This window comes from Anguilla anguilla, chromosome 19 (genome assembly GCF_013347855.1).
Source record: "Anguilla anguilla isolate fAngAng1 chromosome 19, fAngAng1.pri, whole genome shotgun sequence".
Classification (NCBI taxonomy): domain Eukaryota; kingdom Metazoa; phylum Chordata; class Actinopteri; order Anguilliformes; family Anguillidae; genus Anguilla; species Anguilla anguilla.
In genome coordinates, this window is record NC_049219.1 from 512,214 (window position 1) to 524,297 (window position 12,084).

Genomic DNA, 12,084 nt, shown 5'->3' on the forward strand with positions numbered 1-12,084 from the left:
CTGGAAAGCAGTAAATATAAAAAATGTAGGTCGTGTGTTGAAGTTGATCTGGACAAGTTTCTGCTAAATGTCTACATTCTAGCAATCCCTCACTGAGCCAGCATAACCAATCCCTCAGAAACGCACGCTTACACGCATACATGCACACGCACACACAGAGATGCGCATACGCACAAACGCACGCTTTACATGCATACACTCACACGTACACACAGATGCGCATGCGTGCGCCCACAAAAAATGCACAGAAATGCGCACAAACAAGTTTCAAGTTTAATTGTCATTCCCTCATACATAGTGTACGGGAACGAAATGTCGTTCCTCACGGTCCAAGGTGCTAACACAAAATACAACACAGTCTCGAAACATAAAAACGGAATAAAAGCACAATAAAAACAGTGATAAATATAATGCAGTATGTGTAATTATAAGAACTATAAGAATATAGGTAATATAAATACTGCCTAACCAGTGGCCTCAGTGGTGATTATACATAGTATAAATAGGAGGCACAGCGGTGATGATGGCCCGGAATAAAGGGTCGGTACAGGGTAGTCATAAAATGTCCGGTACAGGGGCAGAGAGGTGTAATCCAGGTGCGCATCTGCGCACACACACAGATGTGCCCACACACACGCACGAACGCACACACACATACACTCTCTCTTGTACTTCCGTGAAGATGTGGGATGGGGCAGAAAATTAACTGTCAGGGAGGAAAAATAATCAGTGACAACAATCGTAACTACAGAACCCTTTTAAAATACTCCAGATATTACAACCATTTCTACCACACGCCATTATTTAGAGCAATTTCACACTATATTTGGTATTTTTACATAGTGTCAATTTATATAGCTGTCTACATATTGAAGCAATTCAGGTGAATTATTCTGCTTACGGTATAACAGCCGTGTCCTACCTGGAAATCGAACCTGAATCCTTTAGGATGCAAGCACAGTTCCTCAACCAGCAAGTTACTCAACCACCAAGTTACTCACACATGCAAAGAACTGTCAGCAGGTCATTAGTTCAAATGGTGTAGGTCATATTTTTTAGACTTTAGTGTTTTTTAATGGGATATTGTACAAAACAGACCTACTAATTGTTTGTATATTGGCAGAGGATCTATAGGGCTAGATAACATTAATTTAGAAATGTGGGTAGCTACAGTAGTTAAAAAGTAGTTATCAGTACAGGCGCAACAGTGAATGTGAACCATTTTGATTTAAAGAAAATCGATATACCTGGTGTGAGGAAGTCATTATCTTGCGCCAGTTTCTATACCGAATTGCAACACAGATTGTACTTAATTTCAGAGGCGTCTGTATCTCCACTAACATAATACACTCGGTCTGTCGTCTCGTTAACAAGGTAGCTAACATTAAACTCAGTGAAAATGCAGAAAGCAGAACTGTCTAAAGTGGGTGTATTTTATTTGGATTTCAGAAATAAATGTTTCCCGCAAATACATAACCGATGCAAAAGCAATAGCTTAAATGTTTGCTTTTTAGTTAGCTAGCAAGCCAGTTTATTGAGTTAGAGGTTCGCTTGAGTCTGAGGGGGGATTTGAACCTGGGTTTGTCACTTGTCCATAATGTTCCATTGGTAAACGTTGCTACCCAGTGAACTATGAGGAAAACAGATGTCGGGGCTGCAAATGTTTTGGTCTTTTAAACGTATGCACCTGTATGTATGTCCAATGAGGCAACCTATTCTGGCACATCTGTGATGATGTAATCAGGCAGGAAGAAGAAAACGCAAAATCAACTAAGTTTGGGGCTTTATTTTGTGGACGTGTGAGGTCAGAAGGTACAGAAATGAATGTTTTTAAGGGTTGAGTCTGTGGTCACAGTGGTTATTTCTGTAAGGAAACCCTGAAAAGTGCCAAACTCTCGGTGCTGTATATGTATGGGGCATGCCACCCCACCAACACGTAACTTTGCAGGATGGCATACCTGCCACCCCAATTTCACATACTTAAGGTATGAATATACTATCACATGGGAGGACCTGGAACTTGTATAAATACATACAGCCATTCAAATTTGTGCATAATGAAAAACAGGATTGACAGAACATTTCCACTCTTCTGCCTCCTCTTCCTCCTCCTGGCTGTGTTCCGCCTGGCTGCGGATGTGGGAGTGAAGGATGAGGACCACGGACAGCAGGCTTGACACAGTGTGCAGGACGGAGAGGAGGAGCTGGTATTTACAGGCCAGGGACTCCAGCCCCCGAACCCTCCAGCTGGGGGGGGCGGCCCCAGAGGCCCTGAGGAAGTATGACTGGGCATCCAGGAAGCGTGGGCCGGGGTACAGCCGCCTGGGCACGCTCAGTACGGCCCCCGCCACCAGCCGGCAGGCCGCGCGCAGGTCGGGGCAGCGCCGCTGGGAGGCCTGCTGCAGGAGGCAGTGGTGCAGTACGAACTCAAACACGCCCCCTGCTGGTAGCACGCTGCCTGCCTCTATTAGGACACCTGAAGAGGCGGGGCCTGTTTCTCGGGTACGGGTCCCCAATGCTCCTTCTTTCCCTTCTCCAAAATGGACGCCTGGCCGCTCTCCTGATGCCTTGCCATTTCGTAGCCAGTCTGGAATTGGATGTTCAGGTTCTGCTTCGGGCTCTGTGCTGTCAGGATTTTGGCTTTGGCCTGCACACAGTGGCCCCTCACCCTTGTTTGGGTCCCGAATAAGGGCCTGTGTCCCCTCACCCCTGTTTGAGTCCCTAATAAGGGCCTGTGGCCCCTCACCCCTGTTTGGGTCCCCAATAAAGGCCTGTGGCCCTCCAGCCTCTGTGCTGTCAGTGCTCAGGTGGACATTGTCCCTCATGCTGGCGGGTGCTCTATCTAACCTTGTGCCATTGTGTAGGCCGGGTTGTTTGACCATGTAATGAGCTACGTTCTCACTGTCCTCCTCCCTGCCCTGCGGGTGATGTGATTGGACAGGACCCTGTGCGTGACACGACAGGACAGGCTCGTACACGCGCTGAAGCATCCGGAACAGTCCGCAGAAGGCCGTGCTGCACTGCTCCGCCAGGCCGGGACTGGGCCCGCACAGAACCAGGCAGTGCGGTGCCAAGCCCCGCCCCTCTGGGAAGCCCACGTGGGCCAACCTGTCGGGACCCAGCACCACGGGCTTGCAGAATGTCACCGTGGCAACGTGCTCCTCTCCAATCAGGCTCCAGTCACCGGGGTCGGCAAAGAGCTCTGCCCCCACCAGCCGACAGAACAGCGCCAGCTCGTCACTGTCCACGCACTCCACCACGGACAGGCCGGCCCGCCGAGCGAGGTCCAGCGCCAGCTCCGACTGCTTCGCTGCCGAGAGCAGCAGCCCCACCCTCAGCCTGCGCAGGCAGGCCACGCCCCGCTCTGCCCTCCCGCCCACCCCGCCGCAGCACCTCTGCGCCTGCGCCGCGCTCGCCAGGTTCAGAGAGACGCCAGGGGGCGCCAGAGAGGACTGGAGCGGCACGCTTGTGGCCAGCGCTCGGAGCGGCCCGTCGCCAGGGCAACGCCCCGCAAGTCTCTGTGGATCACCAGGCCCTAGAGGACCCGGGACCGGCTCACGGGCAGGCCTGGTACGGGCGTGTGGAGCGCGGCGAAGTGGCGGGCGATCAGGGTCACGCCGGTGCAGTCCTGCTCACACCGCCACCTGCGGTAGAACTCGCAGGCCGTCTGGCTCAGGACCCCCCAGTGGGAGCTCGCCCCGGAAGTAGGCGTCCGTGAGCGGGCGCAGGTGGGCGGGGTCCTGGAGAAGGGACAGGGCGCGAGGGGCGAGGCCCTGCCCGATCACGCCATCCAAAACGAGCGTCTGGAAGGACAGCAGAATGTGAGCCACGCGGCGGGCCTGAATGCCGTGGAGATGGTCGCCGTGGATACCCCGCAGAAGCGCCCCCAGTAGGAGAAGGAAGGACTTGGCTCCATCACCCGTGATCTTACAGTGTGCTGATACACATCCCACCAGGACTCTGTCACAGGCACAACACAACACCATCATCAGCACACACATCTCTATCCATAGTCTTTTACTCACTATTACTCATACAGTATGATTTACACAGTTACTCATACACATTGGTAATCACACAGTATTATTTACACACTGTTACTCACGCAGTATAATTGACACACTGTTACTCATACAGTATGAACTGCAGTTACTCATACACATTGCTAATCACACAGTATGAATTACACACTGATACTCACAGTATTATTTACACACTGTTACTCACACAGTATGATTTCCACACTTTTACTCACACAGTATAACTTACACACTGTTACTCACACAGTATGATTTACACACTGTTACTCATACACACTACTAATCACACAGTATTATTTACACACAGTTACTCACACAGTATGATTTACACACTGTTACGCACACAGTATGATTTACAGTCACTCATACAGTATGAATTGCAGTTACTCATACACATTGCTAATTGCGCAGTATTATTTACACACTCTTACTCACACAGTATGATTTACACACTGTTACGCACACAGTATGATTTACACACTGTTACTCACACAGTATGATTTACAGTTACTCATACACATTACTAATCACACAGTATTATTTACGCACTGTCACTCACACAGTATGATTTACAGTAACTCATACACACTATTACTCATACAGTATGATTTATACAGTTACTCATACACATTGCTAATCACACAATATTTACACACTCTTCCTCACACAGTATGATTTACAGTGTTACTCATACAGTGTTACTCACAGTATGATCAACACACTGTTACTACAGCATGATTTAAACACTGTTACGCACACAGTATGATTTACACACTGTTACTCACACAGTATGATTTACACATTGTTACTCACACAGTATGATTCACACACTGTTATACACGCAGTATTATTTACACACTGTTACTCAAACAGCATTTTCCACTTGCATACTTTCGTTTCTCATTTATAGTGCAAACGTCACATCCCCAACATCGAACTGTCCATACTGCAGTACGACGTAGTGGTGAAAAACCGTTTTCTGAGCTGGATGAAAGGAAGAAGCCCCAGGTTGTTGGCTGTGCTGTATTTCAGTAAGAGGGAGAACAGGGTCTGGGGCCTGTTACCTGGCAACGGGATGGTCAAGCCGAAGTGAGGTAAGGACCCTGCGGCCATCTCTGGTGATGAGGACCTCTCCAGAGTCGCGGGTAAAGAGGACCTGGCCCCCGGACGGACCGAAGCACGGGCCCACCACCGCCTCCAAGGCCTGGGTGACCTGCAGCAGGGTCCCCAACTCCACCCTCTGCACCCCCTTCATCTCCACACTGCCTTTAACAGGGGCCTGCTGTACGCACAGGGCGCAATCACTGAGCTGCATTTCAAACACAGACACAGCGTACTCAAACTGAAATGTACGCGGTGCATTTCCCACACAGACACAGCGTACTCAAACTGAAATGCACATGGTGCATTTCCCACACAGACACAGCATACTCAAACTGAAATGCACGCGGTGCATTTCCCACACAGACACAGCGTACTCAAACTGAAATGCACATGGTGCATTTCCCACACAGACACAGCATACTCAAACTGAAATGCACGCGGTGCATTTCCCACACAGACACAGCGTACTCAAACTGAAGTGCATCCGTGGTCAGCGTTAGTTCAGCACTGACCATTCTGAGGGAAGAAGCCGTAAAACCTTTTAGCTTGTTATTTTGTGTTCTGTAAGCATGTGATTCTCAACTATGAAAACAAGAAATGAAACTGTGGAGGGGTGGTGTGGTTAGGGCGCCATCTGCAGTCGAAGAGGGAGCGGTTTAGCTGGCACTGCAACCCCAGGTGTGTGCAGTGACAATTCATTGCTAATTGTACACACCTGAGGTTACAGTGCCAGCTAAACCGCTCCCTCTCTGCCTGCAGATGGCACCCTAACCACACCACCTCTCCACAGAAACAAACTTGTTTGTTAGTTTCAATGTGTCTTGCTCTTAAATACAGGCTATGAAATCATTACCATAAGGTCGTAGACAGGATGAGATGTCTAATGGAACAGAGAGACCTATAGGATTCATGTCCCGCACACTCACCTCAGCAGAGAGGAACTACTCTCAACGAGACAAGGAGGGGCTTGCAGTCATCTTCGGAGTCTGAAGATACAAAATACCTATATGGGCATCCATTTACAATTGTGACATATCACAAACCCCTCTTGTCACTTTTCAATGAGATGAAAGCAATCCCACAGATCGTGTCCCTCCCCGAATCCAACGTTGGGCCGTGATTTTGATGACATACGAGTACACCATCGTTTACGAGGCAGGGAAATACCACGGCAACGCTGACGCCCTGAGTCGCCTACCCTTGCCGGAGAACCCAGGTCCCAAAGAGCCAGAGGAGAGAGCGCTCATGTTGGACACATCAGACATCACACCGGTGACAGCAGAACAAGTGAGAGAGCTCTCAAGAGCGAGAGAAATGGTGCAGAGAGGTTGGCTGCCAGAGCAAGAGGGGACTGAGTCTGCACCATACACTGCTCGTAAAGATGAGCTGAGTGTAAAAAACAGCTGTGTGATGTGGGGAGCTAGAGCAGTCATTCCCAAGCCGGGTCAGAAGGACTGTGGCTTGTCAACATGCATTTTGGCAAAGTCCAGTCTGGCTTTTATGTGTTTCCCTCTTAGAAGTGGGGTCTTCCTGGGTCTTCTACCATGGAGCCTATTTTCATTCAGACAGTGACAGATGGTGCGAAACTATTGTAGCTTGAACTTGAAGATCAGCTTGGATCTGTATTGAAGTTTTCCTTGGTTCTTTCTCGACCGTTCGAGCAATCCTTCTGTTCAATTTTCCTCTTGCGACCACGTCCAGAGATGTTGGATACAGTTCCATGGGCCTTAAACTTCTTAATAATATTGGTAACAGTGGTCACAGGAACATCTTTGGAGATGGTCTTGTAACCTTTACGTTGACCATGCTTGGCTATTACCTTTTTCAGACCACTTTCTACTTTTCCTTCTGTTTTCAGTGTTCAATGTGATGCACACAGTGGCACAAACAGCAGAGTGAGTAATTTTCTCATTTTAAATTGGCTGCATGAGTGATTATAAGATTGAAAATACCTGTGATTCTAATTTTTTTTTTGCCACGTTTTGGCAAGGCTACCGTCTGTGGGCATATGAGGCATATAGTCTTCTCATTCGCTGACGTGAAAAGAAATTCATGCTCCCATTCCGGGTGGAAATAATACGTTTTGGATTTCTTTTTCACTGAACCCTCAACCATATCTATGTTGTTATGTTAGTTAAGGTGCATTCAGCGTCAATATGTTTATTTTGGCTTCCAAAAGTAAAAATAAAACTACAGGACTAACATGACAAGGTATCTGTAAATGTGAATATTATTCGTTGAATTGAGAAACTAAATATTGTGCATTGAACAGATACTGTAAATATGAATATTATTAATTGAACTGAGAAACTAAATATGAATATTGTGCATTGAACAGATACTGTAAATATGAATATTTTGCATTGATCAGATAACTGTGCATAACTGTGTTTTTCTTTGTGAGTATGTATGCACGTACATAGAGCCTGTCTTAACAGAAATTGCAAAAATAAATATGACAGTGAACAGTCTTACTTATACACACAAATCTGCATACACCACACAGTCCACAATCCCTCCATACATTTTTTTTTTAAAGTAGCAATGCTGTCATTATTATTATTCAATTTTTTGTTTTCTTTTCTGTTTGCTTGTTTTTTTTTTCATTTTTTAAAAAGATGATTTTTACTTCTCTTGAGTGTTGATTTGGCTTTCGATGGATGCTTCCTCATTTGCTTTTGTTATATTTTCCTTATCAAAATTGTTTAGGTAAAAAAAAAAAAAAAAAGCCAACACTGAATCCATAATTTTACACAACATAGAAGGTCCCTTAAAAATAAGAAACATCAGTGTCCCTGTTTTTTCTGAAAGCATGCAACCATTTATGATGTCTACAACAATGACAATTTGATGATACTCATAGAGAAACAGTAATACACAAAAAGCCAACCTTCATACTGATGCCTGTGACGCTCTGACCAGAGAAAGCTACTGTAACCCATCTAGTGACAAGTTATTACAAGGCTAGCTCTCAGAACTCTCAGAACGTTACTGCTTCATGTACTTCATGTACTGGCTGGTCTGCCAGCATCCGCCATCAGACCCCTGCAGCTCATCCAGAATGCTGCAGCGCGTCTGGTCTACAACCTCCCCAGACATTCCCATGTCACCCCCCTGCTCACTGACCTCCACTGGCTGCCTGTTATGGCTCGCATCAAATTTAAGTCCTTGGTGCTTGCATACCAGGCAGCTAAGGGGTCAGCACCAGGGTACATTCAGAGGATCATCAGACCCTACACACCAGCCAGACCTCTCCGTTCTGCCTCCTCTGGACGCTTGGCACCTCCCCCTCTTCGCGTCTGCACTTCCCGCTCCCGTCTGCTGTCTGTCCTGGCCCCTCGCTGGTGGAATGACCTCCCCGTGACGGTCAGAACAGCAGAGAATCTCACCACTTTCAAACGCAGACTGAAGACTCATCTCTTCAGGCTGCACCTCTCCCCACCCCTCCCTAGCCTATAGTTCAGCTCACTGTACCTAGCTAGGATAATTTGATTATGTTAGTGTATCTGGCAGGATTGTTTTTTGTATGATTAGGTGTGATTCCAGTGCTAGTTTGTACTTGGTAGGATTCTTGCTTGCTGAACAAGCTTACTCTACAGGGTTGGAGTCCTGATCGATGTGGTCACTTCTGGCACTACGATCCTTACTTCACTCTAGTGTTTCTTTTGCGCCTCTACATCATGAAACCTATGCACTTGTTGTACGTCGCTCTGGATAAGAGCGTCTGCTAAATGCCTATAATGTAATGTAATGTAATGTAATGTACTTGCTGTGCTTATTCTGTTATCGGCCTTTGTGAACAGCCCAAACGGTGGATTCTGGTTCAAGCGAGGAAGTGCCCATCTGACCAAAACTCAGTCATTTCCACAACTACATAAGTGTACTTATGCCTTAGTAATTGCAGCAGATATGGCTGTAAACTAAAATGTTTTACAAATAATTCAGACAATGTTTGATCGATCAGAGAAACAGTTTTCATGTCTATATGAGCGCGCACAGTGAATCACTGCCCATTCTTTCACTGCTCTGCCTCAGTTCCTGTAGATTCAGTGGCAAACCTGCAGTGATTAATGCACATCAGACTGTGTTCTGCGGTGTACAGCTGCTTGGAGGCTTAAGGTAGTGAAAGGAAGTGTATGTTTCTGTATTTCTGTATGCACTCCTGGCCCCTTCTGCCTAGGCCTGCAGCCTTGTCCCAGTCTCCACATTCCCAGTTACTGTGGCGATGAGGGAGAGGAGCGATGGAGAGCTACGGGGAGGATGGAATGCAGCTCAGGGCCGTCCCGAGTGCACTCCTGAGAGGACCCGAAACGCTCTGGCACCCACCATGGTGATATACCGCCCCCATCCCAGGCACTATAGTGTGCTGTTGTGTTGTGTGCTGAGATGCCTAATTACTGATTACTGACTAACATGCGTGTGTGACCACAGACAGAGCCTTCATGCCTGTGAGATGTGACCATATGCGGTGTGATGCTTATAAACTACTATCAAGACTGAGATAACTTAGTGAGTCTTTGGAGAATGCCACTGCATGCTGTGTAGTGGGTATTTCCCTGGTGCATATTGTACAAAATTCTGTTACAGTGGGAACATGTCGTCTGACCTGATGATTTCCTGTCTGCCTCATGTACCTGCTTTGAGTGGTTCCTATCAATTCAGAGATTATTTGGCATTTTGTATGGTAGTTAGCATTTCTTATAGATGTGTCACGGGTTGCAGTGTGGTGGACCCAAATGCAGACTTGGACAATTGCGTACCTTCAAAAGGTACATGATGCAGCAGGCAGTCTCATAGTCAGTTTGTGCAAAGATCAAAAACCAGAAAAATCCACCGGGGCAAAAGTACAGAATCGGAAGGCAACAGGAATCAGCAAAACAAGGAAATTCTTGTCGGCGCCAGAGTCGACCAACGCCTGTAGCCTGAGGGGTTGTTGGTCCTGAACCAGTGTAGCATCGAGCAGTGGGCCAGACTGGGAGGAAGAAGGGGAAGTGTTATGGCTCACCAGGGTCCCCACTCTAATATCTTTTGGCTGAATAGGACAGGAGGATAATACGTGACCAGCTGTGCCACAGTAGATGCGAAGTCCCGTCCTGATTCGCCGCATACGCTCTGTTTGCGTGAGGCGGGCTCTTCCAAGCTGCACTGGCTCCTCGCTGGGCGTGCGGGACGCGGTCGGACTCGGGGGTACACTGATGCCAGGACCGGGACTGGAACTGAATTTCGCTGAAGGGCTCGCTGAGGGTTGGCGTCTGGCCGTCTGGCCGCTGAAGGGCTCGCTGAGGGTTGGCGTCTGGCCGTCTCTCTGCGGCGCTCACGGAGGCGGTTGTCCAGCTTGATGGCCAGCAGCGCGATCAGGGCGTCGAGGTTGTCGGGATCGTCTCTTGCAGCCAGTTCATCCTTCAAAGCCTCGGACAACCCGTCTCTGAAGACCCCCTGGAGCGCAGTGTCGTTCCATCCTGATTCCGCAGCGATAGTCCGGAACTCAGCTGAAAATGCCGCCGCGCTGCGCGTGCCCTGGCGCATCGACAGCAGGCGTTGATTATAGTCTCTCCCGCAAACGGGGCGATCAGAGACTTCTCGCATTTCTGCAACTAAACTGGAGCAGGTGAAGTTTGTAGGAGGTTGGCTCTCCCAAACTGCTGTCGCCCAGTCTAATGCAGATCCCTTCAGCAGCCCCACGATGCAAGAAATCTTTTTCCCATCGTTGTTGTAAGTGGTGGGTTGCTGGTTGAAGGCGAGCGAACACTGCATTAGAAACGCCTTGCACTTCCCCAAGTCTCCAGCGTAGCGCTCCGGAGCAGGAATGTGCGGCTCCCTGGGCAGGAGGGCTGCGTGGGTGTAGAGCTGGACCGGGTCGGGAGGAGCCGTCGGGGCTTCGGGAGCGGGAGCCGGGAGGCGGGTGGTCAGCTGCTGCATCTGACCAGTGAGTGCTGTCAGCGAATACCGGATCTCACGGAGGGCTTGCTCGTGCCGTCCCACGAGTGCTGCCTTGGCTGGCGAGGGCGTTGCGCAGGTGCTCTGGGTCCGCTGGGTCCATACTGGCCAGATTGTTCTGTCACGGGTCGGGGTGTGGTGGACCCAAATGCAGACTTGTACAACTGAGTGTCGAAACTCCCGAAGGAGATGTTTAATTCAAAGGTACACAATACAGCAGGCAGTCTCGTAGTCAGTTCGTGCAAAGATCAAAAACCAGAAAAATCCACCGGGGCAAAAATCGAAGTCGTTAAACAGGCGGAGGTCAGAACAGGAATCAGCAAAACAAAGTCGGCAGGCAAAAAATCGGTGGTCGGGTAAACAGGCAAGATCAAAACCGGAGTCAGACTAATGAGAGGTAAACGCTGGAAAGGCACTGTAAACAGGAGGTACAATCTGGCAAGGAAGAACAGGGAAACAGAGAATATATAACAGAAAAACCAGGTGAGTGAAATGAGAGATAATTGAACGGAGCGTGAACATGCAAACAGGGAACAGGTGAATGAAATTAGTGATTAGCCAGTGCATGAGAATGCGGCCAGAACAGGTGAGAGTGATCAGCTGAGGGGAGAGAGAGAGAAAGAGAAAACCACGCCCATACTACAAAACCGAAACAAAGATTGTGCAGGAGAAAAGCAGATAGTCAACTGAAAAGTGAAGTGACAACAGAAACATAACAAGATGCTGGTAAGGTGTAATTTTATTGAAATTAGGCTTGGGGCTGCTGGATGGCTCATTCGGTTAAGGCCCCACGCTGAGGTGCATGGATGAGCCTCACGGCCTCGGGTTGAATCCGGACTGTGCCAGTGCCGACTGTGGCCGGTAGCTCCACAGGGTGACGCACGATTGGTGCCTGTGTTGCCCTGGGTACGGGAGGGTTCAGTCAGACAGGGATCTGCGTTTCATCGCTCTCTAGCGACCCCCCTTGGGCGCTCATATGACTGCATGTCAGAGCTGCTTATGA

At 48.5% G+C, this 12,084-nt stretch overlaps 1 protein-coding gene across 1 annotated transcript in view; it reads right to left on the reverse strand.

The window, feature by feature from the left end:
- Window positions 1-322: 322 nt before the first annotated feature.
- LOC118219193 overlaps window positions 323-12,084 on the reverse strand; it is a 172,652-nt gene continuing 160,890 nt past the window's right edge. The window contains exons 2-4 of the mRNA XM_035402187.1: window positions 2,117-3,960; window positions 549-604; window positions 323-337 (exon numbers count right to left, since the gene is read on the reverse strand). Coding sequence (XP_035258078.1) covers window positions 323-337; window positions 549-604; window positions 2,117-2,990 — 945 coding nt within the window. The 5' untranslated portion in view covers window positions 2,991-3,960. The remainder of the gene's footprint in view (window positions 338-548; window positions 605-2,116; window positions 3,961-12,084) is intronic.